The sequence below is a fragment of the Pogoniulus pusillus genome, chromosome Z (genome assembly GCF_015220805.1).
Source record: "Pogoniulus pusillus isolate bPogPus1 chromosome Z, bPogPus1.pri, whole genome shotgun sequence".
Lineage (NCBI taxonomy): Eukaryota > Metazoa > Chordata > Aves > Piciformes > Lybiidae > Pogoniulus > Pogoniulus pusillus.
This window is the reverse complement of record NC_087309.1, coordinates 54,456,947-54,470,883: the sequence shown is the minus strand read 5'-3', so window position 1 is coordinate 54,470,883 and position 13,937 is coordinate 54,456,947. Positions and strand designations below refer to the sequence as shown.

The window sequence follows — 13,937 nt, the reverse complement described above, 5'->3', positions numbered from 1 at the left end:
ACCTAAACAATTAGTCAGTTTTCTCCATTTAAAAAAAAAATATTTTCCTGCATACCAACAGGAGACTGAAAATTCAATCTAAAACAACAACAAAAAAAAACAACCTTAAACTTGAATCAGTCAAGTATGGCTAACTTCCAAAAAATGTCAAACATAACTAGGACATGCACAGTACTGCACAGTAAAATCACTTTCAGTTTTGACAATATTCTATAAATAATAGATGCACTTAAAATCAAAGGTTGTTGTTCACTTAGTTACCAGAATACAGTCCTGCACAGCACAGTTAATTTTCCATAACCAGAACTTCAATAATTACCTAGACAACAACACAAGGCCTTGATTCACTTACCAGACTGTCTGTTGAAGGCACTGGGAGGCTGCTGCTGTTGAATGCCAGGCAGAGTCCTCTTGCCCTGAACAGCAAGCTGGAGGCTTTCGGGTAAAGGCTGACCTCTAGCTAACATTTTGTATGCTAGAATCTGAGCCCGCAGCTGATGCAGCTGTACAGAGCTGAAAGGGGAAGGACCTCTGTTAGGCTGATTCATAACTTGTGGGTCTCCTGGTATAATGGGTCCTGGCTGGCTGGGGGTCATCTGTGGTGGAGTCGGACCTCCTCCAGACATTGGACTGGACACATGCTCTGGTGCTCCTATTGGAGATGGATGTGGAGATATATAACCTAGAACAGTAAGAGGATCACAAACTTAACCACTCAGGTTAGTTAAATATAAACATCATCTAGTAAGAGTACACGGAGTATAAAAACATGTCTCTCTCATGTCACAGTACCTGTAGAGTTTTCTGTAAGAACAACAACACAATGTGAAGTTTCCTCCGACTTCAAATTAGCCTAGTTTTACGAGCCTCAACTAGCTACTATTTGAGGAGGATTATGATTATACAGCCCATGAAAGAAACTAAAACATGCAACACAATACAAAAGCATCAGGATTTGGTACTCTTTCAATAGAATGTTGGACAATTCAAACACACGCAGTAAAGTCTGACTACTTCACAGCTTAATATTGTAAGATTATTTTGATGCACACACACCAAGGAATACTCATTCATTAGGACAGGCTGTCTTCACCAAAACTTGTCAAGATACAGAAATAGAAAGAGATGGTATTCAATTTCTATAAAACTGCTCTTTAATTCTTACAGATTAAAAGTTTGAGCCAGACAAAGAATGTTCAAAACCATTTACCACCTGGGTGCTCAAGAACTTGGAACATCAACTACAAGCACAAAAATAACTTTCTGGAGAATCTGCTGAAGACTGTGTTACTCCACAAAGCTCCAGGACAGCAAGCACAGTTCTAAAGTGAACGGTGCTTATGCCTCACTATAGCACCTGTGAATGCAGTAGGTTTAACATCAAATTTTAACAATATTTATTTCCTTGACCTTCATAATGTATTCATTAAAAGAGATGACAGATTACTGATGAAACTGAGAAGAAGGTTAGCATGTCAGAGTGATCCTTCAGATAAAGCACTGCCAACACCTGGATTTTAAAGATGTCCACCAAGAGTGAAAAAGAGGTAATGATATTCGTCCACTTCACTCTGGTATTCTGGAGCACAAATAACATTCTTATCAATTTAAAAAACTAGAAAGTTTTCAAAGTAATAATAACAATAAAAACAGCAAGAAATCTTCTGCCTCACTTCTATATGCTTTAGCAAGCCATGGATCACTGAATTCCAACATTTATATCACACTTCATGGTTCTGCAATACCCTTTCTCCATTATTCCTAACACTTCAAAGCCAAACTACACCACTTTCACCTGTACATAGTCAAGATCACAGTGACAAGTAATTCTGCCCTTTCTTTAGTTTCACAGTTCTTACTGGCCCTTCAGTAAGTGCAGTATAGGCAAAATCTTGAGTCTTAACTTGTCTAAGGTGACAGAAGTTTTAAGTCACTAGAACTACACAGGTGGACAGTGCTAAAGAATTAGAAGTCCATCAATGATGAGAACTGGGGATGAAAGTATTCTGCAATAAGGCAAAGGTCGCAAACATCTGAGATAAATAACAAAGAAGAGAGGGTTTCGTCTCTTTCAGAAAAGGAAAATTATGTAGAACAGTGTGAAATAATACTTTTGTGGTAGTAAAAGACACAAGTAAGTCAGTCACAAACAGGCTGAGTGTAATTTATAACTAAAGAAGATGAGGAAAGAAGAAAGGAGGAAGATATCGGTAAGAATAAGAAAAATAAAGTGCTTCAGGAGAAAAATAGGGAAACTAGGTACAGAGCTTAATGAAAATGGAAGAGTCCTTAAAAAGTTAAAATTACTGGAGTTATTTGCTAGGTCAATATAAAAATAGTTTATACAACCACTGCTGGTGATAAAGGCTATGACAAAAAATAAGTTGACTCTGCTTCCTTCCACTGATTTACTCAGGTGTCAGTTATATTTTGGATTCTGGTAGTTTTTTTTCCCAAAAAAAGGAAGTAGGCTGAGCATACTGCTTTAGAAGAACACCCACTACACCACAATGAAAACCAAACTACAGAATTGCATTCTTGTTTTATATTAAATGGATTTTGCTGCCATGTTTATCCATTACTACTATGTTTCTAGAACTCAGGATTTACTTTAAATAGCACCCACTTCAATCGTTCCCAAAGCTGCCTTTCAGTGAAAGAGTTCTTTCCTTCCCCTCTCCTCTTATATATTCCTTAATCACTCATAGATTTCAGAGCCAGGATCTTGAAATGCATCCGGACTACAGAAGTCTACAGCTCTGGTATAAGATAACAAGCACTTGTACTCAGTTCTCACAGATCCAGCTGCAAGTCTATGACAATGCTTTGCAGAAAGGAGTTTTAGATTCACGTATATTTAAATTTCTAGATACATATTACTCACTGTTTCTCTCTTCCACAAAATCCTGTGTATTAAGAATTCCTGGCCATAGGAAACCAGGCTTGATAAGAGCCAGAATGAAAACAAAATCCCAACAGAGTTATCTCAGGAAAAAACAAAGGCCCTGAGACTTCTTGTAAAGGCTCTAAAATGTGGCACTTATTGAACATACGTTTTGTGATGCTATATGGAACCTTTAGTCTCTATACAAATTGCTTTTCTCCTGTTTTATTACACATACTCTAATACAGGTTAGCATGCACATATGTGATTTGAGTAAGGCCACATGAGGACCTAAACCCATTTAGTTTAACTAGCTTATGTCATAAAAGAAAAAAAATTAAAATGCACAGCCTATAGGAATTCTTAATATGCAGGCAAAGATAGGCACCTTTTTGAACTTTGCAAACATGCTTTCATCTTCAAAAGCATCTTTCTGTGGCACACATAAAATTTCCATGATAAATATGCAATGATTTCTTTTAATACCTGGCTTATTAATTGTTACTTGCCAAGTAGCCCTTCCTCTACATTATTCAGAAAAAAAAAGTTTGTTTTCATTCTGCATAAACCACCAATTTAACCTTTAGAACGCAAGATGGCAAAAAACACTGTAAGCTAAAGCTGCAGAACACTCACAACAGAAGAGATTTGTGTTCTAGCAAAGACAACAGACAACCTCTGGTTCTGAAAAATAGTGTACAAAACATCCTGTACAGGGTTAACCCTCCAGGGGGAGTGACCTTGAACTTGACCCTAGGTGGTCTTGACCCCTCCCCAGGGCTGGGTCTGAACACTACCAGGTGATGGTTAGCCCACTCTCCCTTCCTGTCTAAAGGTCTATAAAAGCAGGGCGTCTTCATGTTCTCTCTCTCTGTGCTCCCTGCCTCCCTGCCCACCAGCATCACCATCCTGTCCGTGGTTCTTACCACGTGGCCATCACCCACGAGGCAGACAAAGCCATCACCATCAAAATCTGGTTGTATTTACACATTTTGTATTTGTTTTCCCTTCCCTATGCCTTTGTAACTTCCCTACCTCAGATATCTTTTTAATTTATCGTTAAACTTTTCTTATTTTTAACTTCCAAATCAGTGAGATTCATTTATTTGGCTGTGCTTACCTTTTCCTCTCTCTACAGCTAATTCCTTTCTTTTGAGAAAGAAGGGGGGAAGAGCACTCTATAAAACTGTTTTTGGTTCTATCAAATATATTTGGGTGTCTGGGAATTTAAATTAGAACCAAGACATATCCACCACCAAGAAAGGGAGGCTGAACAGCCCAAGCAATCATTTCAACCAGTGGTTACCTCCAAGGCTTTGTCAGGTTTTTCTGGGTCTTACGTGGGTGAGTTCTGAAAATCTCCAATGAGAGTGAATTTTTCTCCCCTTAAGTCCCATCAGAATTTCACTGACATAATCTGTGACTACTCCTGTGCTTATGCTACCTGTAAATAGAGTTTAGTTCTATCTTCTCTATAAACCTTCAAAGGGTCATACTAGAAAGAGGCTGTATCAGTGATATTTCTCACACTTTCAGCAGTTAAAAAGCACAGCATTCCTTTTCTTTCAACAGGACATAAACAATGTACATTATCTACAGTACTGACACTGGAAGAAATCCTTATTCTAAACACTTCAACAAACCTAAGTACTTTCTGGAGTGCAAACTGTATTAAAAGTTCCTGCTCTGTTTTAATGCCTCTAAATATAAAAATACTTTCAAATCTATAATTTATGTTCATTGCAATGTTTCAGACTGGCAAAGCTGCCCAAAGCCTCAGGTGATGAAAAGGCAGAATGACACATATGGTACAACCACTGAGATTGTGGGGATTTTTCCCCTAAAGGAAATGTATTTTTCCGTGGTAACAACAACTTGAACACACGCACACATACACACGTGCTGATCCATACAGATGCAATCCAGCTCCAAGGGTTATTTGGTGATTAATGATTTGGTGATGTGTCCTATTCTAGTAAAAAGTGTCCCTGCCTATGGCGGGCAGTTGGAACTGGATGATCTTTGAGGTCCCTTCCAATCTGAACCATTCTACGATTCTAGCAGAAGCAAAGCGCATCTTTGTCATTTGTTTTAAAGCTGAAGAACCAGAGAACTACAAGTTAAGAGTTTTTTTCTTTTCTCCACTTTTAATGCTATAAATAAACACAGAAGAACACGTATCAATTCTAAAATCCAGGTAATCATAGAGTCAACCAGGTTGGAAGAGACCGTCAAGATCATCCAGTCCAACCTAGCACCCAGCCCCAGCCAGTCAACTAGACCACGGCACTAAGTGCCTCATCCAGCCTTTTCTTGAACACCCCCAGGGATGGTGACTCCACCACCTGCCTGGGCAGCCCACTCCAATGGCAAATCACTCTCTCTGGGAAGAACTTCCTCCTGACAACCAGCCTATGACACAGTCTGCCACAACAAGCTTCTAGCCAAGCGGGCAGCTCATGGCTCGGACAGATTCACTCTGTGCTGGGTCAGGAACAGGCTGGATGGCTGAGCCCAGAGAGTCGTGGTGAATGACGCCACATCCAGTTGGCAGCCAATCACTAGTAGTGCCCCCCAGGGGTCAGTGCTGGGCCCACTCCTGTTCAGCATCTTTACTGATGATCTCAATGAGGACAGTGAGTCCTGCATCGGTAAGTTTGCAGATGCCACCAAGCTAGGAGCAGGTGTTGATCTGCTAGAAGGTAGGAGAGCCCTGCAGAGGGACCTGGACAGGATGGATGGGTGGGCAGAGGCCAATGGGATGAGATTTAACACTTCTGCACTTTGGCCACAACAACCCCAAGCAGTGCTACAGGCTGGGGATAGAGTGGCTGAGGGCAGCCAGGAGGAAAGGGACCTGGGGGTACTGATAGATAGTAGGCTGAAGATGAGGCAGCAGTGTGCCCAGGTGGCCAAGAGAGCCAATGGCATCCTTGCCTGCATCAGGAACAGTGTGGCCAGTAGGACAAGGGAGGTTATTCTTCCCCTGTACTCAGCACTGGTCAGGCCACATCTTGAGTATTGTGTCCAGTTCTGGGCCCCTCAATTCAAGAGAGATGTTGAGGTGCTAGAAGGTGTCCAGAGAAAGGCAACAAGTCTGGTGAGAGGCCTGGAACGCAAACCCTATGAGGAGAGGCTGAGGGAGCTGGGGTTGTTTAGCCTAGAGAAGAGGAGGCTCAGGGGGGACCTCATGGCTGTCTACAGCTACCTGAAGGGACACTGTAGCCAGGTGGGGGGGGGTCTCTTCTGCCATGCCACCAGCAACAGAACAAGGGGACAGAGTGTCAAGTTGTGCCAGGGGAGGTCTAGGCTGGATGTTAGGAGGAAGTTCTTGACAGAGAGAGTGATTTGCCATTGGAATGGGCTGCCCAGGGAGATGGTGGAGTCACCATCCCTGGAGGTGTTCAAGAAAAGACTGGATGAGGCACTTAGTGCCATGGTCTAGTTGACTGGATAGAGCTGGATGCTAGGTTGGACTGGATGATCTTGGAGGTCTCTTCCAACCTGGCTGATTCTATAATTCTATCATTCTATTATTCTAGTGCCATGTTCTAGTTGATTGGATAGCGCTGGGTGATAGGATGGACTGTATGATCTTGGAGGTCTCTTCTGACCTAGCTGATTCTATGTTGGACCAAGGCTGTAAACTTTCTTAATGTAACCAAGCTGTAACACATAACCACAAACAGGATTAACATTAGTTCCTGTGAAACTCTCAAGGAAGACAAAACACATCTGTGCTAATCATTTAAAATTAGGACTACGGAAGTAAACTCTTGAGAGCTCTTATGCTGGCACGCCAATAGATAAGGTGACAGATTTTTCTCTCATCTTTAGAATGCTGAAATAACAACAGAAAAGGAAGTGTGGCTAATTTGAGAACAGCAGGAATAATTAAGGTTGTTTGTGGAGTTCCTGTAACTTTGTAAATTCTCTAAGTTAAACTTAATTGGTGCTCAACAGGAGCTCAACAAATACTGCCTAATAATGGAAAATTATCTATGGATTAAGTCTCAGAATCTTAAATCCCTGCAGTACTTATGTTTTCACTGACAAACACAAAGACATGTGAACTACTCAAACTGGTCTGTATTCACTGTTGTATTGCAGTGATTTCACTTAAAAACAAAAAGAATGTTTCATCCCACAAATTCTAATTGAAGTATTTTAATAAAAACACAAGTTTTTTATATGTCTGTCGTTGCAGTACCTCCCCATTCCTCTTACAAACTCAATTCTAAACATAATTTACACTTTCTGAATAATTCTGTTCAGTAGCTTACCAATTTATAGTCGGTTTCATGCTTCTAATATCAATAGTCCTGGCTCAATAGAGAGGTCCCCAAAGACTGAAAACTGGCCAATGTGGTGACTATTCACGAGAAAGGCCAGAGGGAGGAACTGCGAAATTACAGACCTGTCAGCCTGACCTCAGTGCCAGGCAAAGTGATGGAATAGGTCATCTTGAGTGCCACCACAAAGCACCTACAGGATGGCCAAGGGATCAGGCCCAGCCAGCATGGGTTTAGGAAGGGCAGGTCCTGCCTGACCAACCTGATCTCCTTTTATGATCAGGCTACCTGCCTGGGGAATGTGGGGAAGGCTGTGGATGTAGTCCACCTGGACTTCAGCAAGGGCTTTGACACCGTCTGCCACAACAAGCTCCTGGCCAAGCTGGCAGCTTGTGGCTTAGACAGATTCACTTTAATATGGGTCAAAAAGTGGCCAGGCCCAGAGAACGGCAGTGAATTGTGCCACATCCAGTTGGCAGCCAGTCACTAGTGGTGTCTCCCAAGGATCAGTGCTGGGCCCAGTCCTCTTCAATATCTTTATTGATGATCTGGATGAGGGGATTGAGTCCTGCATCAGTAAATTTGCAGATGACACCAAGCTAGGAGCAGGTGTTGATCTGTTGGAGGGTAGGAGAGCCCTGCAGAGGGATCCTGACAGTCTGGATGGGTGGGCAGAGGCCAATGGGATGAGATTTAAAAAGGACAAGTGCAGTGTTCTGCACTTTGGCCACAACAACCCCAAGCAGTGCTACAGGCTGGGGACAGAGTGGCTGGAGAGCAGCCAGGAAGAAAGGGAGCTGGGGGTACTGATAGATAGTAAGCTGAACGTGAGCCAGCAGTGAGCCCAGGTGACCAAGACAGTCAATGGCATCCTGGTCTGGATCACAAACAGTGTGGCCAGTAGGACAAGGGAGGTTATTCTTCCCCTGTACTCAGCACTGGTCAGGCCACACCTTGAGTCCTGTGTCCAGTTCTGGGCTCCTCAATTCAGGAGAGATGTCAATATACTGGAATGTGTCCAGAGCAGTGCGACAAAGCTAGTGAAAAGCCTGGAACACAAAGCCTATGAGGAGAGGCTGAGGGAGCTGGGCTTGTTTAGCTTGGAGAAGAGGAGGCTCAGGGGTGACCTCACTGATGTCTACAACTACCTGAAGGGAGCTTGTAGCCAGGTGGGAGTTGGTCTCTTCTGCCATGCAACCAGCAACAGAACAAGGGGACACAGTCTCAAGTTGTGCTTGGGGATGTATAGGCTGGATGTTAGGAGGAAGTTCTTCCCAGAGAGAGTGATTGGCATTGGAATGGGCTGCCCAGGGAGGTGGTGGAGTCACCATCCCTGGGGGTGTTCAAGAAAAGACTGGATGAGGCACTTAGTGCCATGGTCTAGTTGACTGGCTAGGGCTGGGTGCTAGGTTGGACTGGATGATCTTGAAGGTCTCTTCCAACCTAGTTGATTCTATTCTCTTCTACTCTGTTTTACAGTACTGTTCATTCACAAAGGCTGAAGACAGTTTCTAAGACAATTCAAGTTCAGTTAAGTGTAGTAAGATTATTACTTAAACAACTAAATATGAAACTGGAGAAATGGATTTACCTTCAATTTAACCTATTAGTATTAAAAGAAAGATGTGAATATTAAATAGAAAAATCATTGTGCTTAAGTTTATGAAAACACATTTAGTCACCAGAAAGTATCAGGAATGTTACTCTTTATCCAGTTTGGCAGCAAGAGCAAAATACATTAACTGCTGAGGAGAAAGATACCAATTCAGAATAGTTTTCCCCACAAGTTAATGTCAGACTTCTGAAAACCACCCTACTGTGGTACAACTGCAATTAAAATATTGATCTGTCCAAGCTGCTAACAGATTAACCCTGGTCCCACCAAGCACAAAAATGCAAATCTAGAATCTAAATATTATTTCAGTAATTACTGTTGGAGAAATGCAAATGGCTACAACAATCGATGTAACTTAGCTAAAACAAGTCAAAGACTCTTACCCCTTACACAATCTCCTCCCTTTGAACTATGGAACAGATAAAGGCATCTAGAGCTGACTTAAAATTTAATGTGACACATTGCCTACCAGAATAACTCGGGTAATCCTTATGCCAGCGGTTAATCATCTTGATCGAGTGAAGATGCTGGTATTTGAGACAGTCTGAATTCACCGAATATAAATCTGCAGTTACTAAGATGTACTGCTGTTTTACTGTTTGTCTAATGCTTATTTTAAGGCAGAAGATCCACCAGGGGGCTCCCGGAGGCAGGGGCACCCGGGGGAGAGCTGAGAGCCGAGTCAAGAGCTGACAGGAGCCGGCAGTTGCCGTCCGTCAGGCTGCCGTCGTTGGGAGCGTTGCCAGGGCCGACGGCGGGTGATTTAAACGCGGCGGAACCGGAAGCAGCCTGTGAGCAGCGAAGACGGCAGCAACTGCCAGGCTGGGGGCAGCAACAACTGCCAGGCTGGGGGCAGCAACAACTGCCAGGCTGGGGGCAGCAACAACTGCCAGGCTGCGGGCAGCAACCGCACGCTGTTGCCCTCGAGGTCGTCAGAGGCGCTCTGAAGCCAGAGGCACTTGAGGGCGAGCAGAACGCTGGCGGCAGCCGGCTGGCGCCCCCTAGGGAGCGCACAGGGAGGTGCGCCGCAGTCGGCGGGCAGCAAGAGCCTGAGCCCTGTTTGCGGGTGCACAGCGCAGGGAAGGTCTCTGAGGCTCTCTCTACGGAATTGGTGGGCACTCGTCTTAATGCTAGGCCCAGTGTTTCTACAGTGAAAATCCCTGAGAACTCTGCCATACCCACACAGGTGGATGACAGGAAGAATTCTTCTACAGAGGCAGCAGGTCGCAACAAGAGCCCAGGCCCTCCTCCTAATGTAAAAGTAACACCCTGCACAAGGTGCGCACAGGTTGATGGTCTGCTACACCAAGTGGCTCAGCTGCAACAGTTACAAGGCTATGCAGCAAGAGAGAAGCTGAGATGGAGATGGATGAATGGTTTCAAAACCACATTCCTGTAGCAGGCATCACTGAGAAAGAGGTACCTTGTACGCTGGTGACCCAAAAAAGCAGGACTCTGCTTCATCCTTCATCCTCTAACATCACCACAAACACCAGATATGAAGCCTCAACACATTTAATAACATGAGTCAGCTCGACATAGAGAAACTTCATCAACATCACATAGGGAGTTGTGTCAAAAGATGTATGGTCATAGTGGGCGACGCTCCTCTACAGGGCTCTGAGGTGCCCATCTGCTACCCCAACAGGAGAGGTCTGCTGCCTCCCAGGAGCTCAAATCCAAGGCATTGACAAGAAGGTGCCACAACTCACGAAGAGCACTGATAGCAACTCACTGTTACTCTTGCATGAATGATGCTGTGAGCCAGGACCTGGGAAGAACCAAGGAAGACTACAAAGCCCTAGAGTGCAAGTGAGAAACACCAGTAGCCAAGTTACCTTTTCCTTTTTTTTACCAGTTAGAGGAAAGGAGAAAGCCACAAATAGATTAACAATGAACGACAACTTCTGGCTATACTGTCACAAGCACTTTTATTTTCAAGACAGTAAGACATTCTTTGATGACTGTAGCCTGGTGGGCAGGGATGGAATGCATCTGATGCAAAGACATAAGGGAATCTATGGCAGCAGGCTGTGTTACTTGGAAAGGCTGGCTTTAACCTGAAGGACCCCAAAGGCTCTGATCCAAAATGGCAATGTTCATGCCTTCCCATGAGCATTGTGGGGAACAAGCCAGTCCAATCAGAACAGCAGCAAATGTTCCTTAGTTGCCTTCCAAGAGAAGAGCCAGAAAGCAAACTACCTCAAGGCATGGTATGACTATGGCAGATCTCCTTGCACCTCTCCAGAGAAAACTTCTCACTTGACTACTCCTCTCTGAAGTGCCTCTACAGCAAAACATGCAGCATGGGGAATAAACAGAGTCAATTAGAGGTGTGGGTGTGGTCTCAGCGTCAAGACCTCATTACAGTTACAGAGACAAGGTGAGATGGCTTGCATGACTGAACACACTCATGGATGGCAGGTTACTTATGAAAAACAGACCAGCAAGCAGAAGTGGTGGAGTTGCTCTTTATGTGATAGAGTGACTGAAATGTATTAATCTCTGTCTTGGAGCAGAAGATGAACATGGTGAAATCTCATGAGTAAGAATTAAGGGATGGGCTAACATAGTTGACATTGTAGTGTTTACCACAGGCCATATGATCAGGAAGAGGAACAAACTGAGGCCTTCTACAGACAGTTTAAAGTAGCTGCCCTGATTATCATGGGAAACTTCAACCACCACTGATGTGATGTTTGCTGGAAAGACAACACATCAAGACACAAGTAGCCCAGGAGGTTCCTGCAGTGCAGGAGTGGTGGACTCTATGAAGCAAGGTGCACTGCAACCTTGTGCTAATAAACAAAGAAGGTCTGTCTGGGAATGCGAAGCACAGAGACAGCCTTAGCTGCAGTGGCCATGAGATGGTGGGATTCACTATCACGCAAGGAAGCAGCAGGGTATTAAGTTGTATTGCAAGAGACTTGCATGGATCAGCAAGATGCTTCACACAGAAGAATGGAGTTCATAGTATGTGGAAAAAGGGCCACTTGGTAGGAACATAGGACTAGTGCCAAAGTATGCAGGGATGTAGCAAGAAAAGCTAAGGCCCTCTCCAAATTACGTCTGGCCAAGGACGTGAAAGAAGGAAGAGCTTCTTCAAGTATACACTTCAAATACATGAATAGGAAAAGGAATACTAAGGAAAATGTGGGCCCACTGTTGAATGAGGTGGGTGCCCTGGTGACAGAGGATAGAGAATACAAATTACTGAATGCCTTTACTGGTAAGACTGGCCCACAGGAATCTTAGTCCCTGGAGGTAACAGACAAAATCTGTAGGAATGCAAACTCTCCCTTAATCAAGGAGGACTGAGTTTGAGATCACTAAACAAGCCAGACACCCACAAATCCCTGGGCACTGATGGCATGTACCCACAACCTGACTATGGTTACTGATAAGCCACTGTCCATTTTTGAAAGGTCATAGAGAAGTGGAGCGGGGCCTAAGGACTGGAGAAAAGCAAGTGTCACTCCAACCTTCAAAACAGGCAAGGAGGACCCAAAAACTATAGGCTGGTCAGCTCCACTTCCATCCCTGGAAAAGTGATGTAGCAGCTCATTCTGGAGCTCATCTCTAAGCCTGTGGAGGAAAACATCATCAGGAGCAGTCAGTATGGACTCATGAAGAGGTAATCATGCTTGACCATTCTGCTAGCTTTCTATGACTGTATGACCAGCTGGTAGATGAGGGCAGAGAAGATGCTGTCTACCTGGACTTTTGCAAAGTTTTTAACGCTCTCTGCCATAACAGCTACATCTCAGAAGCATGGGTCTCCAGCTGAGAGAGTTTCAGTTAATTCAGCCTCTTTTCATACAACAGATGCTTCAAGCATTTGATGCTACATTAAACATTTCTCAACATCTTTCTAAACTGTAGATGCTAGCATGGAACACATGTAGTATGATACAGTTAATTAATTAGTGTAATAGACTGTGTTGAATCTGCTGCTGTTATTCATACCATGCTGCAGTCATGCCAGATTCAAAAAATGCAAGTGCTAATTGGAGCAAAGTATTATATGGCTTGAAATTCAGATTGGAACATGGGAGGTTTCTTGTTCCAGTTGCTGCTTCTGAGTTTCAGATTCTTGGGTGCTGGCTCCTTTTCGCAGGCACAGCAGCAGAATGGGTGGGAGTTCGGTAGCACTGGCTTTGCTTTCCTGTTTCATGCTGTTTTTCCTGTGTACTTCACTGTGCTTCTTCTGCAAATGGGCCAAACTAAGGTACTCATGCATTGTATTATTAATTAGATTATTAGCTAAGGTAATTATGCATTGTGATTATGATATCTCATGTTATATGGAACTCATCCTTATCTCAATCCTGAGTTTTGTGTGTTACTTTTCCCCTCATTTTTTTGCTGGGGAAGCAGGGAGTTTAGACCTTGAACTAAACCATTACAATTAGAAAAGGCAATACAACTTCTCTTTTATTATGCCACTCCTTCTGTCATCAGGGAGCACGTCCACTCTCATGGCTGCAAACACCCTACACGGCAATACACAAGAACTCTTCCCAGCTCTTCTGCTCTGTATGGTATCTCATACCACCTACACAACAAACTACTAGTGCTGTTAGCTGTGCTAAAATCCATCCTGGAGAATCAAGCACATTCTGCTGAGCATCCTGATCAGCCTTTGTAACCAACTTCCTGGTATTTACTGCTAAACCTCTGTGCTATCGGCAAATTCCATCAATGCTGATTTTGCATTTTTTTTCAGATCACTGACAAACTCCCTGAACAGCACTGAACCAAAACAGACTGGCTAGAAAATTCGTGATTGTCATCTTCTGTTTACAATGATCTGTTGTTCAAATAGCTTGATATATTTAATATAGGTTATATCGACTTTCCTTAGTACTATCTTTCTCCTAAATCATAATGTCACACAGTAACAAACCAACTACCTTTTATAACTCTATCAGGGAGATAGAGTTGCACTTATCATTATTACTACTGGCTTTAATGATGTATAGAGAAACACTATACATGATCCAGGATCCATTTTCCTGAGGACTATACAAATACTGTACTAAGTACTGTACCACACCTATCTATATTCTGATAAATCAAATCTACACCAAAAGTAAATATTTTTGAAAATGCTGACTTTATGTCATTCAGAGGGACCTGGACCAGC

General features: G+C 43.4%; 1 protein-coding gene across 5 annotated transcripts in view; it reads right to left on the bottom strand.

Moving 5' to 3' along the window:
* Positions 1–13,937, bottom strand: part of SMARCA2 (SWI/SNF related, matrix associated, actin dependent regulator of chromatin, subfamily a, member 2) — a 119,946-nt gene that overhangs the window by 78,999 nt on the left and 27,010 nt on the right. For all 5 annotated transcript variants that reach the window (XM_064140524.1, XM_064140527.1, XM_064140525.1 and 2 more), the window contains one exon: positions 353–682. In XM_064140524.1, coding sequence (XP_063996594.1) covers positions 353–682 — 330 coding nt within the window. The remainder of the gene's footprint in view (positions 1–352; positions 683–13,937) is intronic.